We start from the raw sequence: 24,265 nt of genomic DNA, 5'->3' as shown, positions 1-24,265 counted from the left end.
GCGGTGTGCTTGCGCCTTTCTGAAAAGTTGAGATTTTTTCATCTCGATGCGGCGCCGACGCTCCTGAAAAAAGAGCGTGTCACACCGCATGCGCGTCGCCCCCTATTTCCGCGTGGCTGCCGTGCGTCTACATTTAAAATAACGAATATGCGAGCGGAAAAGACGCGAAATGTGAATCGGGCCTTACCCGGCAGCCGCGAACGGTATGTAGGCTATCCTGGAAATGCGCTGATCTATTGAAGGCGTCTGAACGTAAGGAGTCCTCCCAGATGAGATCGTCAGGTGAAAGGTCATCACGTGAGTCATTTATTTAGGGTTAAATTATTATTCATTCATTTTACTAATAGTTAGATTGAGCAGGCCTTTACAAAAAATATATATATATATATTTTTGCCTTGACAAAAGGGCACTTTCGGCATTACGGGCCAAAGAGGCAGGTGCTCAAGCACCCTACGCCACAGTCCCCCCCTCCTGCATTTGTCTGTTTATGTGTAACTGATTTCATGGTCATTTATTCGCTCCTGTTGTCCAATGACTCAATAATACGACTTTTTTAGCATTTAGAAGGGTAAAGCGTGTTAAAGCTTCACTTATTTGTGTGGACACTAACATATGAGTGTCTAACTGTTGGCAACAATCTGTCAAAATAACTTTCTAGTGCAAAGTGACATCAGTGTCCTACAGTGACATGTGCTATGTTGATTAAAACGATTATGTGTTTTTCTATAATTAGTGTGCATGCAGTGCTATGACTCATGTCAACTGAGAGACAACATGAAGTATTTATATTTTTAAAACTTAATTTGTCACAGCACAGAACAATGTGCTTACCTGTATCACTTATCACAACTCATCTTTAAGCTTTAAAATAGCATATGTAAACGTTTTTTTCCTGTGATTATTTCTTGATGCCTTAAACTTACTTGAATGTAACATTACACCCATGGTTCATTTAGTATGCGCAAATTTATGAATATGCAAATTTGTCCCCACCTCCATTCAATCGCGTGAGCTTGGATCATAGATTGTAGGTACATAGATGCTTCATTCCATGTGTGAGGAGCTGAAACATCATCCATCCTTACACCGTGTCCGTGCAATTTGATGCGAAAAAGGGGCGGGATGCGACAATCAATCACAAAACACAGCCAATAAGAACCTTTTTTCTCCATCCACGCACCCTGTCACGCTGCAGCTGAAGAGTGCACATAGAGAGATGCGTCCTGTTCTCATGACTTCAGTGATGCCTCACCGGACGCTATGCTGTAATTCAGAATCTAAATGTATGTAAACAAACATGTATATAGGCTGTCCTTGTCCATGTTTGGCGATTAATTTTTAGAAGGTGCAGAATTTACATCAAATGAGATCGTTGTGTGGGCGGAGCTGTCAGCTGCGACGTCGCAGAATTAGAAACGGCCATTGCTCGTCGCGCAGCGCTGCCGTGGCTGGTTAGGACAAAACCTCTGATCAACATGGAAAAGATACCTTTTATCGCGTGTCGCGGCATCGCATTGCGCGTGGTTAGGACACTGTGTTACATATTTATGGCTCAAATCTGTTAACGTGATTGATTACAGGGTTATGATGTCAAATACTGTATGATGTCAAACTGCAGTTTTATTGAGAAAATACTCTGCGATGGCTTAAAATGATGAAAATGCATGGCTTATCTTAAAGCATTTTAAAAACACCACATAGGCAGCCATTTGTTTTCACTGAAGTAAGCCCAGACAGTATGATCAGGACCCGATGCAAAGCAGGCGGCTACTTTCCACATAAGAAAAAACTGGACATGAAATGTGAATTTGAAATATTTTATTAGCTCATTTTTACCGAATGCAGACCTTCCGCTAGGAAAAGCCGTTTGCTTTCAGATTTAAGGTAAGAAATGACGTTCAAAAACAGGCAATTGTTTTGAATTATTTGTCAATATAATGTCATATATGTTATTAGAAGACTTTAAGACTTTAATTTGTCAAAAAAAACCTGTCAAAATTATTTGCTGCATCTGGGTTACCGTGTTTTATTAGTTTTGAGCGGTTGTTATCTGGGAATAACGAACCTACAAATGTCGCGACTGGCCAGAATCAAGCATTCCAACAAGCCGTGTAATAAACGACTTTAAAACTACCACAGGGGGAGTTTAAAGAATGTTTTTAAATAATAAAGACAGACATTTTAAAGAATGTTGATGTTTTTAATTTAGAAAAGTAAATAGGACCAAAATCGTGTTCACGGCACAATGGTGAGCAAACAATGACTTTCACTTTAGGTCCAGTTGTCACTAAACAAAAGTGCTGTTTTATGGGCTATGGAATCAAACCAGTGAGTTGATGATAACTGACCTTTCAATACTTTCACTGAATGAGATTTAATAGTAAAACAAATGTCTCTGCATTCTAAACAAGCATGCAAGCCTCTAAATCTCAAGCAGTAAGGATATTCCGGGCATCATCTCCCTGTGAGATTTAACACAGCACAAACAAATAAGAGCTCATCCTGCATGTCTGTGATTACCGAGACGACGTCTCTATACCGTTCAGCTTTCATACTGAGAGGTAGCAAATTGGGTTAGATATGAATGTGCCATGCAAGTGTTTCGTCTGAAAACTCGAGCTATGTTAAATGGGCCGAAGAACATCTGCAGGCAAATGAGGCCTTTCTAGGTGGATTGTAATGGGTACAGAGGCCTTTGAAACAGTGGGAAAGGCCTAACTGCTTTTATTTGAATAATGTACTCAAAGCATCTGTTTTAGCTTGAGAGAGAGATGCTTAAAAATGTCTGTTTATGTAGATCATCGTCATGATAATCTAATTCAGTCCCGTTTTCGATACTGAGGAGCAAACCACAGGCCCACTGGTAAGATAAAATGCCTGATAATAGGATATGATTGATGCACTCACTGTTTTGCATTGTCAAGCAACATGAGCTAATGGGAATAAATGTATCCAGGATGAATTAAAACTGGAGACAGCTGATATCTTCTGTAATACGCTTGGAAGATCTACGTCTCTCTTTTTGGGGGGGGGCTTTTTACATTTGTTTCGGTTTGGTTGATGCTGGGACACCCAACCGGGTCTCCTTTGTGCCAAATTAAACCTATTGCAAATTTGTGTTTGAAATGCGCTATACAGTCGCCTACAGCGCAGTTCTTAATTTAGTGCATGGTGGGAGCCACAGAAAAAGTGACATCTGCCCTGCGGGTCACGTCTCAGACCCCGAGGCAGCATGTGATTACGGTGATTGCTTGATTCTAGAGTTCTCTACTGAATGACATTGATTGAAGCATAAAGAATCTCAAGTCAGGTTGTTCATGAACAATAATGGGCCCCAACAAAGATGTTGCAAGTCGCGTGCAACAACTTTTCACGATGGGGAGAGAACACAACAAGGCAAATAATGTCTTCACACTACGTAGAAGCATGCCACAGCTGGTAACAGCTAATAGTACATTTGAAACGGTCTTCACGGCCTGTGACGGAAAGGGAACTTTCTCTCTGTTCCTTGCAGGAAAGAAAAGTTCACATTGATTCACCACACCTTTGCCTTACAGTGCCCATGGGCACTCATGTGAAAAGCCAACATAGATGTGCTAATCCATCTCCACTGCCTCACATCTCTCGGGGCTAGAGATTCTGTTAGTAGAAGAGACGAGGAAAAGTCACTCACTGGTTTTTGCAGAGAAAACAGCAGAGAAAAGAGAAAACCTGTCATTTTCCAGTGCTACCCCGGGTAGTTTCCTCCAACGGTTGGGCAGATGAGGCTGTTTTTGAAGAAGGACTAGTTTTTGGTTTGAGGGTATTGTTGTGAAATAATCTTGGAGCGATTCCCAGTGGAAATTCCTGTATTCTGTATGTGATGTAGTTTGACCCTGATTCAGTTGAAGTTTCAAGTGCGGTTTAACATGGCTGCCATTGCTAGAGAAGCTATTTTTATGCTGTAGTTTGGCAAACTATGAGTTACCAGCAAATTAAGGTAGTTACACCACAGTAAATATACTTTAAAGTTGTATTTAGCTACAGCACAAGCATCTTACAAAAAACAGCTAACTACATTGAGTCTACTTAAAGAGGCAGTACCTTTACTGTATATCGATATATTAATGTCAAATGCATTATATATATATATATATATATATATATATATATATATCCACACTATCGAAGAGAGTGAGAGTTAATTTGTCCTTTTTTAACACTGGCGATTTTTGCTGTGTAGGATTACAGAACAATCGTCGCTGTCGGGCGGAAACCTCCTATGTCCAAATTTGGTCAATTTCATATTTTTTCACAAATCGATGCTATTGGTCAGTCCCCATGTGGGTCTGTTATTTTTACAAATTATTAACCAATCTAAAGTGTTGAATATAGCTTGAGAGCAAATCTCTTAACTCCATTGGACACTTCATCTGTCTGAGAAGTCTCGTAACTCCATCTCTTCTTCACTCCGCGGGAGCTTCTCGGCATTACGTCTCCTGATTGAAAGTTTTTTAGACAACAACGAGTGAAAATAGTGTTGTTAGATACATTTGAGTAGGTCTGTTTTGTTAAAAATCTATAGCTGTAATGCTTCTGTGCAGAAGGAAGTCCGTGAGCCACGAAGGTAAGTTTGCGTGCAGATTCGGCTAATTTCCGCCTATTAGACAGCCTAGTCAGCTCATCGTTTTTTGTATTACATCACTTATAGTTCTTAAACCTTTAAAATAGAGGTTAGGAAGATGTATGTAACCACAGTCGTTAGCTTTGGTTAACAATTGAAGCCTTTTCTCGTCAAGAGGCTCAACGCGACTGCCGACTTTATTTGCGTGCAGATTAATTTCCGCCTATATTAGACAGCCTGTTTAACGTTTTATTTTGGTATTGCATCACTCATAGCTCTAACGTTTAAAATAAAGTTTAGGAAGATGTATGTAACCACAATCATTAGCTTTCATTAGCTCTTAAAGCCTCGTCTCTTGTCAAAAGGCTCAACGTGACCGCAGACTTTGATGAACACTGCTGGCAGCAGCGACGTCTGTGTCCGTACCATTCTTATCAATGACAGCGTAATCTCGTATCTCCCTGCTCCCAATTCATAAACCTTGTATCTCCGATTAAACATGGTTTTGGGGAAATGTTGTGTTAATGTTGGTACACAACAGTATGTGATTGCAATATAAGGTATAATACCAACTTTAACGATACAATGTTTAATAACTCAAAAAATATGCAGCTTTTTCAACTTCCTGAAAAATAATGGTTTTGGAGATACGAGGATTCCGCCTGACAGCGACGATATACAACATTTATTATTTCAATTTATTATTTACTTCTCCCTGAGGTCGGGGTTGATAGATCCGATCCGAGTTCAGAGGTCCCTTGTCCGACTTCAATTGTCGTTCCAGACATTTATTTCTGGGATTGACGTGGGTATTTCCGAAATCCCAATTGTCTGGAATGCAGCATAATTTCTCCCTCCAATGTAGTTTGATGTTATTACTAGTAAACAAACATACAATGACGCTTTGACTTGGAGTGGCAAAGTACCAGCAACATGAGAAGTGCTGGTACGCAAGAGAAAGTGAGGGTACGCTAAAGCACTAGATTTTATGTAGAAAACAGTACATTTCAAAAAATGGTTTTACATGCAGGGTCAGATATGACTGTAAAAATAACAAAGAAATGTTTGAACACATTTGAGTGTTTTCTTTGCTCAGGCAGAGTGTGCAATGCGCTGTGGCATTTTGTCACACAACATTGCTGTTTAGCGGGCTTGTGCATCAGTAATTACGGTCCGTGGGGAAACGCAGTGCTCCGTGTGTACTGCAGTTAAATGGATTAAACAAAGCTTCGAGGCAACAAAATTTGCCTCGATGATTTTTTGTATTCGAATTACTCAAATTACTCGAGGAATCGTTTCAGCCCTATTCTGTATACTATGTGTTGCTTTAACGCCTTTTGTAATCCCAGTCTCTGAAGAAATATCACATTCCTTAAAATTGTATTACATGCAGCTGTAATCCTGCACTTTTACCTACAGTACACAGAACAAACATTTAATGACCTGTAACGAATTTCACTCAGGTCATTATGTTGTGAAGTCAATGTCAGTGGCTGATCAAAATCATGTCATACATTTCCAGAGGGGCAGCTTTATGATATCACAGCTGCGTGCAATAACAATTATATATCTAATAAACATTCCCATCAAAACCAGAAGAATTTCAAAGCTGTGTTTCAGCAGGACAGATTTCCTTCCGTAACATGGCTGTTTCAGTCACGTAGCATTGCAGCTTAGAGATTCATTTGTCTTTTAAGATTACTTTAAGACCTGCTGAGATGCACTGATTTCATGAAAGGACGCATATTTCACTGAGAGCTTTATCTGTGACTTTTAAATTGGTTATATTGTGATGTAGAGGAGGGCATGGTACGGTAATTGAATTTGTGAGAATTGTTTTGTACCGTCTCTGATATTTCTATTTTTGCCCCAGAGAACAGCATGCGTCAAAAACACATGCTGTATATTTAAAGACACTGTGTTCTTGCAGTGTAGATGGGGATTTAATGTTATTCACCCAAAAATACAAAACCTCATTTTTACTGATCCTGGTTTGCGTCATACTTTTAAATGACACCATAGACGAGATCTGTTCTGTTCCACACCCACAACTATAGACTGACTTCAGAAGACGTGGAACATGAATCATAAGGACTAGTTTTATGGTGTTGCTTGACAGAATGAACATTGTCTGTATAAAATGATCAAAAGACAGTTTTATTTCAACAAATATAAATGCATAAGGAAAGTATACAGGTTTGAAAATAATGGCAAACTTTTCATGTCATTGTGTGAACTATTCCTTCAAGCAAAGATTGAGGCGCTTGCATATTTCTGTTACCTTACATCATCCCCAAACATACAGTACTTGGTGGATTAGTATGCAGCCATATTTGTCTTTTACCATGGTACAGTAATTACCATTTTGACATCAGTGTATTTACCCAGCTAAGATAAATAACCTCAACTTTAAAAAAAAGTTTCTGTAGCGCTCCCTAGGTAGAGCATTGCATTAGCACCACAAATATCATACTGAACAAATGTATAGCTTAAATGCACTGTAAGTGTCTTCATATATGTGTCTGCTAATCATTCATATTAATAATGCTTAGCACTATTTTTCACTACAAAGGTCAAGGTCATACAAGTTAAGAGTGACTTTTTTGCTTGTCTTGCAGTTACCCAGAGAGATGGAGCGGCTGATCTTCTCCCTGCTGGTGCTGGCTGTGTCTGCATCGGGGCAGCTGTGCCCCAAACGTTGCATGTGCCAGAACCTGTCGCCATCTCTGGCCATCCTCTGCGCCAAGACAGGGCTGCTTTTTGTGCCAATGGTCATTGATCGGCGTACGGTGGAGCTGCGCCTCACGGAGAACTTCATCACGGCGGTGAGGAGGCGGGACTTCGCAAACATGACCAGCCTCCTGCACCTGACGCTCTCCCGCAATACCATCAGCCAGATCATGCCTTACACTTTCGCCGACCTGAAGAAGCTGCGGGCGCTGCACCTGGACAGCAACCGCCTGAGCGTCGTTACCGACGACCACTTCCGGGGTCTCAACAATCTGAGACACCTCATCCTAGCCAACAATCAACTGCACAACATCTCGCTGCATGCTTTCAATGACTTTTTGGGGACTCTGGAGGACTTGGATCTCTCGTACAATAACCTGGTGGAAATACCTTGGGAAACTATAGGACGCCTCACCAATGTGAACACTCTCAACATGGACCATAATCTCATAGAGCACGTCCCACTAGGAGTCTTCTCCAACTTGCACAAACTAGCCCGTCTGGATATGACATCCAATAAGCTAAAGAAAATCCCCCCTGACCCTTTGTTTCTAAGGATACCAGTTTATGCCAAGTCAAAAGGATCGCCCCTTTCTTCCCTTGTCTTGAGTTTCGGAGGGAACCCCCTTCATTGTAACTGCGAACTGCTTTGGTTGAGGAGGCTGACGCGAGAGGATGATTTGGAGACCTGCGCGTCTCCTCCCGATCTCACAGCCAAGTATTTCTGGACCATCCCAGAGGAGGAGTTTATCTGCGACCCTCCTGTGATTACAAGGAAATCTCCCAAAACCTTTGCCATGGAGGGCCAGCCCACCAGCCTGAAATGCAAAGCCAATGGGGACCCAGACCCCGATGTACACTGGATCTCTCCGGAGGGTCGTCTAATCTCGAACACCTCTCGTACTTTGAGCTTTAGCAATGGGAGCTTAGAGATCAATATCACCTCCCTCAAGGACACGGGAGTCTTCACCTGCATTGCGTCTAATGCCGCAGGGGAGTCCACGGGAACGGTGGAACTGGTGGTCAATCCACTTCCTCACTTAGCTAACAGCACTAACCGTATCCGAGAACCTGATCCAGGGCCATCTGATATTCTAACCTCTGCTAAGTCGACTTCATCCGCTAACAATGAGACCAGGACTCAAGAGAGGAAGGTGGTACTTGCTGAGCTCACAGCAAATTCTGCACTCATCAGGTGGCCTTCACAACAACATGTTCCTGGAATCAGGATGTATCAGATTCAGTACAACAGTTCATCTGATGACACCTTGGTATACAGGTAAGATTAGAAAATATTTTATGAATTGAAAATCTAACAGCTATAGTATTTGGTTCTGCCAACACACATCACGTTTGGACCAGGTCTGAGCATTGCTCTTATTTATTGCCATTCAATTTACTGTTAAATGTAACAATACATTTTTTCACATTCCCTTATGCTTCAGCTCAGCTTTCAGAATTAAAACACTGACAGCCGAAACTTTAGCTGTTTAGCACTGCTGGATGCCTCTGTCATGATAAAAGAGGAAATCTTTGCTTCATCTGTCAGAAGTTGCACTGTTTATGGGCCAGATTTTCCCTGAGCACTTTTCTAAAGCTGTGGGATATCCAAAATTCAAAGTGTTGGTGCACAATGTTCTTTGGAGTTTTGAAATCCCATTCATGATAGAAGACAGACATATCAAAGATGACTCTATAGTCAGGCTAACAGATGATTTTCTTCACATGAAAGACTGAGGCAAAATATGTGCTGGGAGAGGTGGACACAAACCAGGCTAATTTGTCTTTGCTAATATTTAGAATCCAGAGCCATTGTGATACAGTATCTTCTCATTCTCAGCCGTCTGGTGTGTTTAATTAGTCTGGACGTTGGGGACAATGGAGAATTAGCATCCACCTCACAAACCTTGGGTAGTAATGGTTACATCAATGGCAATAAAATCGAACAAATTTGTGTGGAAAAAAATATTAAATGACTGAAAGTTACGTTTTTTTATGCATTTTCACACAGTACACTGTAAAAATCAACTTAAAACCTGCAGTTCAAAAGTTGGGGGCCTTTTGACATTAAATTAGACTGGCTTTACAAGTCATCTGAACTTTAATGATATCAAACTTGAAACAATCAAAAGTTGTATTTCGCATAAGTAATATAACTTATAAATAGAAGTTACACTAAATGTATCTAGACTATTTTTAAGTCTTATTATATAATTTAAGTTCAAATGACATATGAAGGCAATTTGATTTAACTTAAATCTTAAGTCTTAAATTTTAAGTTAAGTTTTTTTTGTGTAATACTATAAAATTACCAGAGCAACTTTTTTTGTGAACACATGTGCTATTCACACAAGCAATGGCTTTTCATCTATTTCATCTGGCGGCCCGCGGGCCAAATGCAGCCTACAAATCATCTTTACCTGGCGCACCTTGTCATATCAAATAAGTGGAGAGACTTTAAGAATGGTGTGCAAATGCTCGTCCTGAGACGCCACATCTTTGAAAGTCCAAAACGGTAATTCCCGAGGCTCATAATGATTGACGTCTTATGAAGCGATTTGATCGGTCTGTCCAAGAAACTTAATGTTATATACAACGTAATTGGCAATCCACAGCCACGTGTGTGGGGCACATGAATCCGACTCGAATTTCACCCAAAGATGGGATAATAGCCTATATGATAATAGCGTTCAGTTTCTTGCACTGATCAATTGATTCGCTTTATAAGACGCCAGTTTAACATCAAGCGGCAAGGATTAATTTTGTGCGGAATGCATTAGTTTTTTACTTTTATTAATTTGACTTTCATTAATTCAATCAAATATCTTCATAAATAACTTCTTGAAAAAACAATGCCACCCACATCTTGGAAGGACTGAGGGACTGGGAATGAGTAAATTAACAGCAATTTCATGTTTGTGTAAACTAAGGAATATAAAATACAATTAAAAAGACAATATCCATTTTAATTAAATATCACGAAAAGGCACAAATACTGGATGCAATATTTGTGTGTATGTTTTAATATATGACCTATAAGTAACAGCAACATAAAAAGTATAAAAGGAACAAAATACAATAAATGAAATAAAATAAATGATGCCGTGGTAAAAAAAAAACTGTCCCGCATCCTAATTATACTTTTGGAAGAGTAGTTAAAGACCCCTGTTGTATATGTTCATACCGGCAATTCACACATAACATCATATCACTGATTTGCCAGTATTTTTGAAAGCTTGTGTTCACACATGACTTCTTAAAAGGATAGTCCACCCAAAAATGAAAATTCTGTCATGAATTACTTATCCTCAAGTTGTTCCAAATCTGTATAGATTTCTTTGTTCTGTTGAAGGATGAATGTTGTTGGATGAATGTTAGCAATTGCGATTTCTGGGGCACCATTCACTACCATTGTAGAAAAAAATATTGTATATATTTTTGAGTTCTGTTAAACACAAAAGAAGATATTTAGAAGAATTTAGGAAAACAAACAGTTTCGGGGCACCTTTGACTACCATTTTTTAACTACCTCAGAAATCTCATTTGCTAACATTCTTCTTAATATCTTTCTTTGGGTTCAACAGAACAAAGACATTTATACAGGTTTGAAACTACTTGAGGGTAAGTAATTCATGACAGAATTTTCATTTTTGGGTGGAGTAGCCTATCCCTTTAACAGTAATTTACCAGTAAAGACTGTGTGAAAAGGGCTACTGTCCATTACACTGACTTGTATCAAAGGTGGGTAGACATACTTCAACATTTTCTTCATACTTTCAACATGTCTATTTTCTTTAAAATCTACTCATGCTTTAAAATGACACAGGTTTAACTGTAGAAAGCGATTTGTTAGCATTCACATCAATCCCAATGACAGCTGTTCAGCTAGCTCAGCACCCCCTGGTAGCATGCAGTCTGCTTCCCCCTGTTCACATGCCCTCAGTTTTGGACATGGATGTATTTGAGCCAATCACCTGAGCCGTGACCAGCTGCGGCTCGTCTGTATGGGCATGTGGGTCAGCGCCTCTCCAAAATATAGATCCTCAGAAATATAGAGCTCTATATAAACTGAATCTAGCAAGACTGTTAACTCATAAATGTGTTCTGAATTATTCTACAAATATTTTCAGGGCTTCTTTGTTATTTTAAGTGGTAAAATGAGACGAATATATCGCTTGGCCTCCGTAGATGGGTTAGCAATGTAATGAACTGTAGGCAGGGCAGAAACACCCTTGGCCGTCCCGAGCACAACAGCGCCCCATGTTTTCCAATGTACATCTGTGGCGAGAAATGGAAGTGCAGCCTGTTCTGATAGACAGCCATATGGGCAGAACCAGACAAAGCTATATCAATCCGTGTTAGTAAAGTGTATGTCAGTCTGCACAAGTGCAGGAGTTCAGCAAATTAATCAGATCAACACAGCGAGTGATGCAAATCTTCTTGAAGGAAATAATAAATTAAGTTTCTCCCTTAAGGAAATGAACCCTGGTTTTATTATTGTAAAAGAGCATTAACCCTGTTTTTGGCAAGACTGATTGCCATTTATACACAGTTTAACTACGTGTACCATGTTTAAACTATGCTTTCTGTAGCACAATCCAGTAATCTTAAATTTGCTAACATGAAGCAGCGACCAAATGCTTAGATAAATAAATCGCCATCACGTTATTAATCCTAAATCATAAGTCCTCTTGTGAAAAGAAATATGACGTTAAGCCTGTAGTAAATATACAGAAGGTCTACATTCTAGAAAGCGAAACCATTGCAAAAGAATGAACAATAAAAGATAATTACACAATATTACAAAACCAAAAATTGTATATTAAATGTTTTTGTAAATACCTGTAAATGGCTCGTTTGTTTTATTAACCCAGTCCCCAATGCAGTTACAGTTAATTGTCCAGAGAACTTTTTTTTCCAGAATTTTTAAAAACTTATTTTTATCAAACACAATAATAAAACATTTAAAAAAAGATTTCATTCAACATGTGATTTTCGAGCCTGCCAATCAACATTCGAGCGCCCTCTGAATTAAGCAAAGACACTAGACCTCTGACAAAAGCGTTCTGTATGTTTTGCTCAAAAAAAAATGTAGTTTTGTCAGAATACACTTGTGAATGGCTGGCGATGAAGAGAGATGCTTTTTTGCTGCAGAATGGTGCAGTTGCGAATCTATCAGCAGGGTTACTGGCACATGTTAATGAACCAGACCCTGAGCCCTAGGTTCAAATGACATTGCAAACATTGCACACACACACACTGCACACGGCTTCAGAATGATTAAGAGTGAATGTAAAACTCTGTGAAACTGGGTCAACGCAAGAAGCCTTCCAACTTGCTAAACCTAATGCGCATTAAAGCATTACGAATTATTCTAAAACTGGCATTCCGTTGCTTTTTCTTCTCATCTTCTTTGACCTTCAAACCAAATATCTATCAATAGGCTTTTCCAGCCTAGGACCATGTAGATTGTACCATGTTGTAACACAAAAGCCAATGTACTCATGCAACTGTATAAAGGGCGTTTTGCACAGTTGGTGAGCTCCAGGTCTTTGCAGGATCTGGACAGGCACTTGTGGTGTATTTTCAGTGATATTGGCCACACTTCCCTCTGACTGGATGTCACGGGAAGTCAATGTACCACTGTCAGCTCATTCTAACACCTCAGACAGCCTATCCAAGAGAACAGACCAATGGAGACAGACATATCAAAATAGGTTTTTACTTTCCTTTCACCAGGGGATGTACCTGAGGATAGAGAGTCGTGAAAGAAAAGCACACTCTTAACCAGAACACTTTCGTATGCATTTCGTCCCAAAATGAAAGACTGCTTATGAGATTGTCAGTATAACACTGCATGTCTGCTTATACATTCAAAGGGACAGTACACCCAAACATGGGAAATCTGTCATTATTTATTCGGAGTGTCTGTTTACACTGAGTACAAATAGCCAGCCTTGTTGGCAGAAACTATTTGCACTAGCTCCGCCCACCAATATGTGATTGGAATATAGAAAGTGTAAGAACGACGCCATTTCAAACAGAGACTCCAGTGGCGTAAGGTGTGAGGTCTGTATAGCTTATGCACTAGAGACCGGGTTCTAATCCACCTCTCTCTGAAAAAACACCTCTACCTTTTTCTATCACATTACAGATCATAAAGGCATTTGTTTTCAATAAAATTGATTTAAGATTTAAAATTCATTTTTTATTCTTAAAGGTTAGATGTAGGTGTAGGGCTTTAATATCTATATAAGTTGCCATTATTTTAATAATTTTTATAAATATAATGATTTACACTCTGTTATTATTGGATAAGTCGGGAATAATTGATGACAGGCCGTTCAATTATTCGAAAGTTAATACACACCCTGAGCTGGTAATGCAGGCAAGATGCAAAGCGTGTGCATTAACTTTCAAATAATTGAATGATCGGAGTCAATTATTCCTCTTATACCATGGTTACCACACTACAGGACATTGTTCAAATGTTTAATTTCAACGTTTGTCATGTTATCGTCTTTAAAATGCTCTTGATGGTAGGACTACTTTCTTGCGCATCTCATTTCAAGCGTCCGTTAGTGCGAACGGACTCGGAAGCTTGAGCCACTGCTACGTGGTGTGTGTGTGTGTGAGAGAGCGAGCTAGAGACCGCATGTGCACACCTGCTGCGTGTTTGCAGTAATGTGACAAAAAAGCAAAAGTGATATTCCTCGTATTGTTTCTACCATCAGCAGTAAAAATATCACGCAAACTTTTGAAAGAGTAGGTCTATCAAAATATATTTGAATATTAAAATATATATATCAGTTGTAAGCAGCACGAAGAGGATAACGAACCAGTAGGCTATCAGGGTTTATTAATGAATTTTGTTTTTCTATTTAGTTATTTTATTTATTCGATTTCAGTATTTAAGTATTTCTATATTGTTTTTGAAATGCTTTGTTTATTAAAACGAAAGTTCACACGTTTCCATTAACAGTAAAGTTTGACATTATAAACGTCAGATCAAGAGCAGGGTGCTGCGGTGATGGCCTGTAGGCTACACTATAACCTTTCTGTTGTTTAAACAGAAAGTGATATGGAACTGTAATGCGGTCGGCAGACCTGGAACACCTTCATAGGTGTGCATTTACTGAAAGTTAATGCATACCCATAGAACGTTTGTCAACCAATCAGATTGAAGCATTCAACAGCCCCGTGGTATAATGCACAACAATACTGAGGTGCAAATAGTTATCTAATAGTTATAGTATTTAATAGTTATAAAACGTTATCTGCCACTATGTATAAGTACCAATAGCATCTAACTATTATTTCTACTTAATCCAAAGAAAATACAGCTATTTTCAGTTAGTGTAAATAGCATATCGCTAAGAAATGCTGCTATTTTCACTTAGTGTTAACATAACCTATTGCTATCTAAACTTAATGTAAATACTGTAGCATCTGTCGGAATTTTCACTTAGTGTAAATAGCCGCTGCCTTATTTATTCACCATCATATCATTTCAAACCCAGTTTACCCTGCTCCTGCATAACAATTGTGTTATAGACACAAGAGCAGTTTGTCTGTTTAGGGCTACTGTAGAAACAACATTGTGAATTCCATGTAAGTGGACCCGCGGTGCAGATAGAAATAGCTCATTCTAAAGTCATAAGAACATAACGCTTCATTGTGTAAGGTCTTTATACACCTCTGAAGACATAGTTATATATATTATATTGCATTCTGTCAATAGATCCTCCAAAAAATTACACACTGGACCTTAAAAATTTCAATCGATTTTTTTGTTATAAATAAACAAAAATCATGTATTGAGCAAGTACATAAAAATCACCCCTATTCACAACAGTAGGCTCATGATAGTTATAATTTAAGCTGTTTGGTTGGAATCCATAGAAAGTGTCAAAGTCATTTAAGATAAGTACTAAAGTAACCTCCAATTTTATGTTTTGAACAGAGATGGCGCTAGTGAGGCAGAAGTTAAGGATTTCAGCTTTTTAAGACTTTTAAACTCTACTCACACTGACAAAAAAACACATTTGGGGTCTACTGTTCCTTTAAATACCCCTGTTTCTGAAAACAGTCAGTGAGGAAATTCAAGTCGTACTCATTGTTTGCGTCATTCATTGTAGCTTTGACGTATTTTGTACGATGGTACAGTCATTGTAAGCGTGACTAATTAAACTTGATGGAAGAATAATGAAAACGTGCTTTAATTGTCATTGAAAACCGTCAAAGCATTGATTAAGTTGCTTGCCTCATAGATATGTCTGCTAGAGAGATACTATGCACATCTATCAGCAAGTACAAATTAGGATCAGGTTTAATTTTTCATTGTGGCACGAGAATGCTCAGAGCAGCAGAAGCATGTGTCTGCCTTTGTCTTCAAAGTAAATCTTGTGAGGGTAATACTTTTATTCGCCGAGTGTTTTAGTTTGAAGAGGAAGAGAGCACAGCTGTGTTCCTTTAGTAAAGATCTTTAAATAAAGCGTTGTGTTAGACACTGCTGAAAATAAGCTCATCTTGGTGCTAAAAAGCAGCCCTTCATAAATATGCGACTGTGCACTTTGGCGTTTTTACGGCAAAACTGCAGAATGAATGTATGATGTATGATTTCCGTTTTGTGATATTAATAACCTTTTGAAATGTACTCTGTGTACTCATATTTATAGCTAAAATTAAATACTTCATCCAAATTTAGTCCAACTGACTGACATCTTCACTTAGGCCTACCAACCCTCATGTCGCTCCAAACTCCTGTTACTTCATCCCGCTTTAGTTAAGCAGTAGTTTGTAAACTATCAATGGCATTGTTTTCCGAACAAATGGGTAGCCTGAAAGTACTTCACTGCACCTTCCAAAAATAACCTTTTACTGTACTGTCATGCTACACAGCTACAGAGAAACGTAGCAAAGTTAGCGGCGATGTTACTTTCAATTAGTGCTGTAAACGTCATAAAGGTTTTACTCTTAGCATTCCGCTAATCGCTTTCTTAATGAATATTAAAACAGCGCAGCGAAATTAAGGATTTATATTTTCTCCAGGCCCCCAGCAGATGCTTTTAAAGAAAACCAGCAATTATCCACTTCACAGGCAGGCAAAAGCAAAGTCCAGAGCTTCTCTGAAATCTTAATTAGATCCGTGTTAGCGTGTGCTTTAAAAGCTGGCAATGTAAATTGCGCCTTTGGATGAAACGGTGGATATGCTTGTTATTCAAACAGCAGGACAGATGGTTGCTGAACCTGCCTGCCTCATACCCCCCTGTGTTCCACAGCGGCATGATCACTTTTTTGCGCTAAAAAATACCCCAACTATGCACATTCTTTTCCACCTAGATGTATGTACAGTATATCGTGCTTCAATTTTCTTGAGACTACCAATAACAAGTTAATGTTAACATTTTACCAGCCTGTCTATTTAAAAGTAATGCTGGTATTTGACTGAACCCAGATGTCCTATTTGCTACATCAATATTAATTATGAACACCTGCAGCGATCACATGTGTATAGGCTCAGTTGTATTAGTGTGCAACATTTATGCATCTGGCTGTATGAAGGCTGTATAGAAGGGTTCATCAAGGTCTGATGATCAAGTACATACATTTATGCATTTGGCAGACGCTTTTATCCAAAGCGACATACATTACATTATACTGTACATTTGTTTCGGAGTATGTGCAATCCCTGGGATCAAACCCATGACCTTGGCATTGCTAGTGCCATGCTCTTACCACTGAACTACAGGAAAGCTACAAGTAAAGATCATTGTCTTTCATAACCGTGTTGAAAAAAACAGCATGTATGCTGGTTTGGTATGTTTTGATGCTGGTTTGTGTTGGTTTAAACTGGTAATGTGCTGGTTTAAGCTGGTCATGTGCTGGTCCATACATTTTCCCTCTCACACACTCACATTCTCCTTTCACACACTCACATTTTCCCTCTCACACACATACATTTTCCCTCTCACACACTCACATTCTCCTCTCACACACTCACATTCTCCTTTCACACATATACATTTTTCCTCTCACACACGTACATTTTTCCATCTCACACACGTACATTTTCCTCTCACACACGTACATTTTTCCTCTCACACACGTACATTTTTCCTCTCACACACGTACATTTTTCCTCTCACACACATACATTTTTCCTCTCACACACTACATTCTCCTTTCACACACACTCACATTCTCCTTTCGCACACGTAATTTTTCCTCTCACACACATACATTTTTCTCCTTTCACACTCACATTCTCCTTTCACACACGTACATTTTCCCTCTCACACACGTACATTTTTCCCTCTCACACACGTACATTTTCCTCTCACACACTACATTTCCTCTCACACACTCACATTCTTCCCTTTCACACACTACATTTTCCCTCTCACACACGTACATTTTCCCTCTCACACACGTACATTTTCCTCTCACACACTACATTTTCCTCTCCACATACATTTTCCCTTCACACACGTACATTTTTCCTCTCACACACATACTTTTTCTCCTTTCACACTCACATTCTCTTCACACAATACATTTTTCCTCTTGTGCTCACATATTTTAACGCGCACATTCTAACGTTTTTCTCTTATATTCATATATTTTTACGCACACATTTATNATGTACGTGTGTGAAAGGAGAATGTGAGTGTGTGAGAGGAGAATGTGAGTGTGTGAGAGTGCTAGAATGAATTTCGGCTTGTACGGCCCCTCATACGTACTCATTGTTTGCGTCATTCATTGTAGCTTTGACGTATTTTGTACGATGGTACAGTCATTGTAAGCGTGACTAATTAAACTTGATGGAAGAATAATGAAAACGTGCTTTAATTGTCATTGAAAACCGTCAAAGCATTGATTAAGTTGCTTGCCTCATAGATATGTCTGCTAGAGAGATACTATGCACATCTATCAGCAAGTACAAATTAGGATCAGGTTTAATTTTTCATTGTGGCACGAGAATGCTCAGAGCAGCAGAAGCATGTGTCTGCCTTTGTCTTCAAAGTAAATCTTGTGAGGGTAATACTTTTATTCGCCTAGTGTTTTAGTTTGAAGAGGAAGAGAGCACAGCTGTGTTCCTTTAGTAAAGATCTTTAAATAAAGCGTTGTGTTAGACACTGCTGAAAATAAGCTCATCTTGGTGCTAAAAAGCAGCCCTTCATAAATATGCGACTGTGCACTTTGGCGTTTTTACGGCAAAACTGCAGAATGAATGTATGATGTATGATTTCCGTTTTGTGATATTAATAACCTTTTGAAATGTACTCTGTGTACTCATATTTATAGCTAAAATTAAATACTTCATCCAAATTTAGTCCAACTGACTGACATCTTCACTTAGGCCTACCAACCCTCATGTCGCTCCAAACTCCTGTTACTTCATCCCGCTTTAGTTAAGCAGTAGTTTGTAAACTATCAATGGCATTGTTTTCCGAACAAATGGGTAGCCTGAAAGTACTTCACTGCACCTTCCAAAAATAACCTTTTACTGTACTGTCATGCTACACAGCTACAGAGAAACGTAGCAAAGTTAGCGGCGATGTTACTTTCAATTAGTGCTGTAAACGTCATAAAGGTTTTACTCTTAGCATTCCGCTAATCGCTTTCTTAATGAATATTAAAACAGCGCAGCGAAATTAAGGATTTATATTTTCTCCAGGCCCCCAGCAGATGCTTTTAAAGAAAACCAGCAATTATCCACTTCACAGGCAGGCAAAAGCAAAGTCCAGAGCTTCTCTGAAATCTTAATTAGATCCGTGTTAGCGTGTGCTTTAAAAGCTGGCAATGTAAATTGCGCCTTTGGATGAAACGGTGGATATGCTTGTTATTCAAACAGCAGGACAGATGGTTGCTGAACCTGCCTGCCTCATACCCCCCTGTGTTCCACAGCGGCATGATCACTTTTTTGCGCTAAAAAATACCCCAACTATGCACATTCTTTTCCACCTAGATGTATGTACAGTATATCGTGCTTCAATTTTCTTGAGACTACCAATAACAAGTTAATGTTAACATTTTACCAGCCTGTCTATTTAAAAGTAATGCTGGTATTTGACTGAACCCAGATGTCCTATTTGCTACATCAATATTAATTATGAACACCTGCAGCGATCACATGTGTATAGGCTCAGTTGTATTAGTGTGCAACATTTATGCATCTGGCTGTATGAAGGCTGTATAGAAGGGTTCATCAAGGTCTGATGATCAAGTACATACATTTATGCATTTGGCAGACGCTTTTATCCAAAGCGACATACATTACATTATACTGTACATTTGTTTCGGAGTATGTGCAATCCCTGGGATCAAACCCATGACCTTGGCATTGCTAGTGCCATGCTCTTACCACTGAACTACAGGAAAGCTACAAGTAAAGATCATTGTCTTTCATAACCGTGTTGAAAAAAACAGCATGTATGCTGGTTTGGTATGTTTTGATGCTGGTTTGTGTTGGTTTAAACTGGTAATGTGCTGGTTTAAGCTGGTCATGTGCTGGTCCTTAGCTGGTCATGTGCTGGTCCATAGCTGGTTTAAGCTGGTCAAACCAGCATCAAAATATACCTAACCCAGCATATCCTGTTTTTTTCAACAGGGAATGTGAAGATGAAGTTGAAGTTTTGCCTTGTGAAATGTAAACAAAATAATGACTATTTTCAAAGTTTTCTGAACACAATTATATATCATCTGTTGGGCATACAGATCGTCCCAGCCCAAACTCATGCCACTGGTTAAGCCAATATTACTGATATTGGGGATGGGTTGGGATGCGACTGGACTGGTAATGGAAAGTTTTGAATAGTTTACTTATAGTTAATTTTTTATGTAAGTGTTGTTATCATTTATTCACCCTTCTTTTTTCTGTGGAACACAAAATAAGATATTTTAAGAAATGTGTCAGCGGTTTTTTGTCCATACATTGAAAGTCAATGAGGGTCAACATACAGGTTTGGAATGAAATGAGGGTGAATAAATAATGACAGAATTATTTTTTAGTTATCCCTTTCAGTACATGGTTAATGGAATCAGATACATTCTAGCTGATACAGGTAACTTGGGACAAAAACAATCATTTAAAAAATAAAGAAATCATTACCTAAGATTTGTTTTCTAGAATAAGTGAATGATTCTGGTACTTAAACACATGGATGTTAACTCAACTGCAAAAGAGCAGACCAATTCTGATACTGTTCTTAGTTGGCTAATGCATGTCAGTACTGTGTCCAGATCAGATTTGTAGCGTACTGTTGGCTAAGAACAGGGATTACCAAAGAAGATTAACATGGCTCCTTTAATTTGTCTGTTAAATCAGCCAGGCATTATACCACACTAGCAGACTATATATTGTGCTTTTACAGTAAGCCATATTAAAGCCTAAGGCAGTGGTTCTCACAGTTTTGGGTGCAGTCTCCTAGGGTACCATAATGCTAACTTAAAGGTTCTCAAAACACATTATACACATTCAAATCCATTGTTTTAAAGGGATAGATGGAACACAAAAGAAGATATTTTTAGGAAAGTTTCAGTGGTGTTGTGTTCATACAGTGGAAATCAACGGTGCCTAGTGTTGTCAAAGTCAAACAGGTTTGGAATGACACGAGGGTGAATGAACGATGAAAGAATTGTAATTTTGGGGGGAACTTTCCCTTTAATGAAACATGAGAACCAATACCGTACCTTCTTTCCATTTCTAAGCAGTTTTGAAAGATGGATGTGACGGAAAAGACCAAGAAAAGAATGTTGAGTCATGTAAAGCTGCTAGCAGAGGACCAGTGACCACGTAATCTTCCCATGATGCATTTGGCCGTGGTCAATACTTGTTGTAACTTGCTTGTCGTACATGTAAACAAACAGCCCACGTACTGCTGATGACTGAGATTGAAGGGGGTACTTATGTGTCACACGCACTTTTCCCTGGGTAGGTGTAAGAGTAGCTCTGCTCAATCAGTCCTGATTAGCAGATGGTTAATGTGTGAACTGGGAGGCAGTGAAGGGCTAATGCATCCTCCATCATGAATGACTGATGAGCTGATTAAAATGTCTAGCAGCAAGGGCAACTCCAGACTACAGTGGAGGAGAGCATGCAGCCCACGCGTTGGCCGTAATAAGCAACTTTCTTCAGGTTCAGATGCTGCCGTTGCTATGGAGGTGTGGTACCATTTCATGCTTAATGATGTACGGCTTGGTACGAAAGGCTATTCATTATCCGTGTAGATTAAAGGCAGTCTAGATTACGGTCTGCTTTACAAATCACAATCCATTTTGGGTTGGTGTATTGGCAACTTGACAGTGATCTAGTAAGGTGATAATACAATTGTCAGTTTGTGTTGCTACTTTACAGTCCAAGCACACTTTATGGGATGTTATCTAGGATCTAGTCAGTGGCATATCAGACGTTAATGTTAGTCAAAATCGCATACATTTTGCTCAGATTTAGGGTAAAGGACTTGAAGAAACCTCAACCCAAAGTGTTATCTAATTTACAAACACAAATAATTACTTTAATGATTTAAATCATGTGGATTGTTAAAGAAAGGTGTTCTTTTGCTTTTCCGTAATACAATTTCAGATCTATGCCTGGTGGACAATACAATGCTGGAAATATCTAAAGCTTAGAATATAATAGAGGTTTAGGGGGTGGCCTCTTTTGACTTTCGCCAGTACCCTCGCCAAGCATAGTGGTGGCGAGTTTTCATGGGCAACTACTCATACTTTCCTCACAAAGCAGTGTTGTTAGAAAATGTGAATATTCAGTAACTGTGAATTAGCACAAAGGGGTAATGCATACGCCCTTATGTGTCAACTAATAATGAAGGCTGTCAAAATGTTGAGTTTGCATTTTGAACCTTTCTACTTCTTCAATTTCATCATTCCTGCAGCGTCCCGGATCAATTTTTAATTATGGACGTCACCATGCCCCCCTCCCCGTATCAGAGCGAGACTGCACGCTTTTATTAAAATGACATGCCACAGCCCAACAGATAAAACATCGGCATTGATAGTGATTTTAATGACAGCTGACAACAGGTAGATGCCAATCTAGCAAAACAAAAAAACTCAGAATCAGGGATATGAGAAAACAAGACTCCTTGCCTGAAACCATGTTGTTTTCTTGAATACTCAGCCGTCTGATAATCTTTGCGTGTAAAATGTTCTAACGGTAAATTGCTTTCTATTTTCCATTTTTGCTGCAACGTCCTTCTATTGGAGATTGATTTCTGTTGGAGAAAGTTTTCTTAGCTCTGTTTTTGCTTTTTTTCTCATCCTTCTTAGCACAGTTGTTCTAAATGAAGCATAAAATTAATTTTCCTTGTGGGGGTGTAATTAGCATGGATTAGTTGGGTGCGACACTGGGGATTTCTATCAGGATATTGGGTCTTACTAGAGGATGTATTTTGAACTAATTCACGTCATGCATGAAAATCCACCTTAAATGGATAGTTCAAAAATGAATTTTTTGTCATTATTTACTAACTCATCCTCTTGTCATTTCAAACCTGTATGGCTTTCTTTCTTTTGGAGAGCACAAAAGAACATATTTTGAAGAATGTTGATAACGAACAGCAGCGGGACCCATTGACTTGCATTGGTTTTGTGTCCATACAATAGAAGTGAATAGGTACAGCCATTGTTCGATTACCAACATCCTTCAAAATATCTTCTTCTGTGTTTTGCAGAAGAAATAAAGTCATACAGGTTTGAAATGACAAGTAACTAAATGATGACAGAATTTTCATTTTGGGGTGAACTATCCCTTGAAGATGGTTGGGTTTTAGAACATAGTAGCTGGTTTCCTGCTGGTCTTAGCTGGTTCAAACTTGTATAGATTAGATCAGAAAAATATGGTTTTCAGAACACGGTCAACTTCTACTGACCATCTTGCATTAATGATCAGTTTGACCAACTCGGTTATCATGTTCCAAAACACAGCTACAACTTTAATGGATTTTCGACAGTGTGGTCCATTTTAGAATCACTCTTCTCTGCCTCACAGAGGTTTTGATACCAATGCGCAAATCCATACCACAGTTCAGTGATCAAAAGAACAGGCCATGCAGGCCAAAAATGTATCCGTTGTAATGTATACACACATTCCCTTAAGCCACCCAGCAAACCCTTTTGCTATGTGACTGAGGTTTCACTTTAATGCAATAAAAAGCATTTTCTAAGCCAGACCATCTCCATCTAGAGCTACTTAAAGACCCTGCGCTTACAGTGAAACCAGGCAGATTTGAAGAAGTGACTAGCGCTACCATATTTTTCCCCGTTTATCAAATCAGTCGATCCTTCGAAGGAGAGATTTATGAGACTGTGCTATGCTATCTGTTCTAAGCCTTTTGCTCTCTCTCTCTCTCTCTCTCTCTCTCTCTCTCTCTCTCTCTCTCTCTCTCTCATTCACACTTCATTTCTGAAGCTGCAGTAAAAGTATAGCCAGTGGATGTTTTGAAGTGGACAAAGCATTTTTTGGACAACTTGGAGATGGAAACGTTCAAGGTGACTCTGAATCTTCTCTCCCTCCTGAACTGATGGATTATCAGAGTGTCTTGTGAAAGAGGCCGGTTTGTCAAACGTTTGATCTTGACCCAGATCCGATAGGCCATTTTCACTATCTCTATGAAATTATAGCTATCGCCATGACAGATTTATAAAAATGGTATAGCGTCGCCTCTCAAGGTCTGCGATTGTCAGAATCCGGCTTTGCTACAAAACCTCTATCTATACATAACACTGGCATTGAGAGAAAGCGATTTTAGATGCTGTTGCGAAGCACCGTTCAACACTCCCCTGCTCTGGTCTGTCAGGCAGTTACAGCGAAACCGTTTCATCCCCTGAGCTCCCTGAGAAGGAGATAGCATTCAGAAATGCAGCAAGCACTCAGCAGGACTTTTTAAGCATGTACCGATTTAATTGTG

At 39.1% G+C, this 24,265-nt stretch overlaps 1 protein-coding gene across 2 annotated transcripts in view; it reads left to right on the top strand.

Annotated features, from left to right (window-relative positions):
- The window catches only part of zgc:172282 (leucine-rich repeat and fibronectin type III domain-containing protein 1-like protein), a 103,381-nt gene that overhangs the window by 53,209 nt on the left and 25,907 nt on the right, over nt 1-24,265 (top strand). For both annotated transcript variants that reach the window (XM_057351564.1, XM_057351565.1), the window contains one exon: nt 7,223-8,613. In XM_057351564.1, coding sequence (XP_057207547.1) covers nt 7,235-8,613 — 1,379 coding nt within the window. In that variant the 5' untranslated portion in view covers nt 7,223-7,234. The remainder of the gene's footprint in view (nt 1-7,222; nt 8,614-24,265) is intronic.

This window comes from Triplophysa rosa, linkage group LG14 (assembly GCF_024868665.1).
Source record: "Triplophysa rosa linkage group LG14, Trosa_1v2, whole genome shotgun sequence".
Taxonomy (NCBI): domain Eukaryota; kingdom Metazoa; phylum Chordata; class Actinopteri; order Cypriniformes; family Nemacheilidae; genus Triplophysa; species Triplophysa rosa.
The sequence above is the reverse complement of the archived record's forward strand: the minus strand, read 5'-3'. Positions and strand labels throughout refer to the sequence as shown.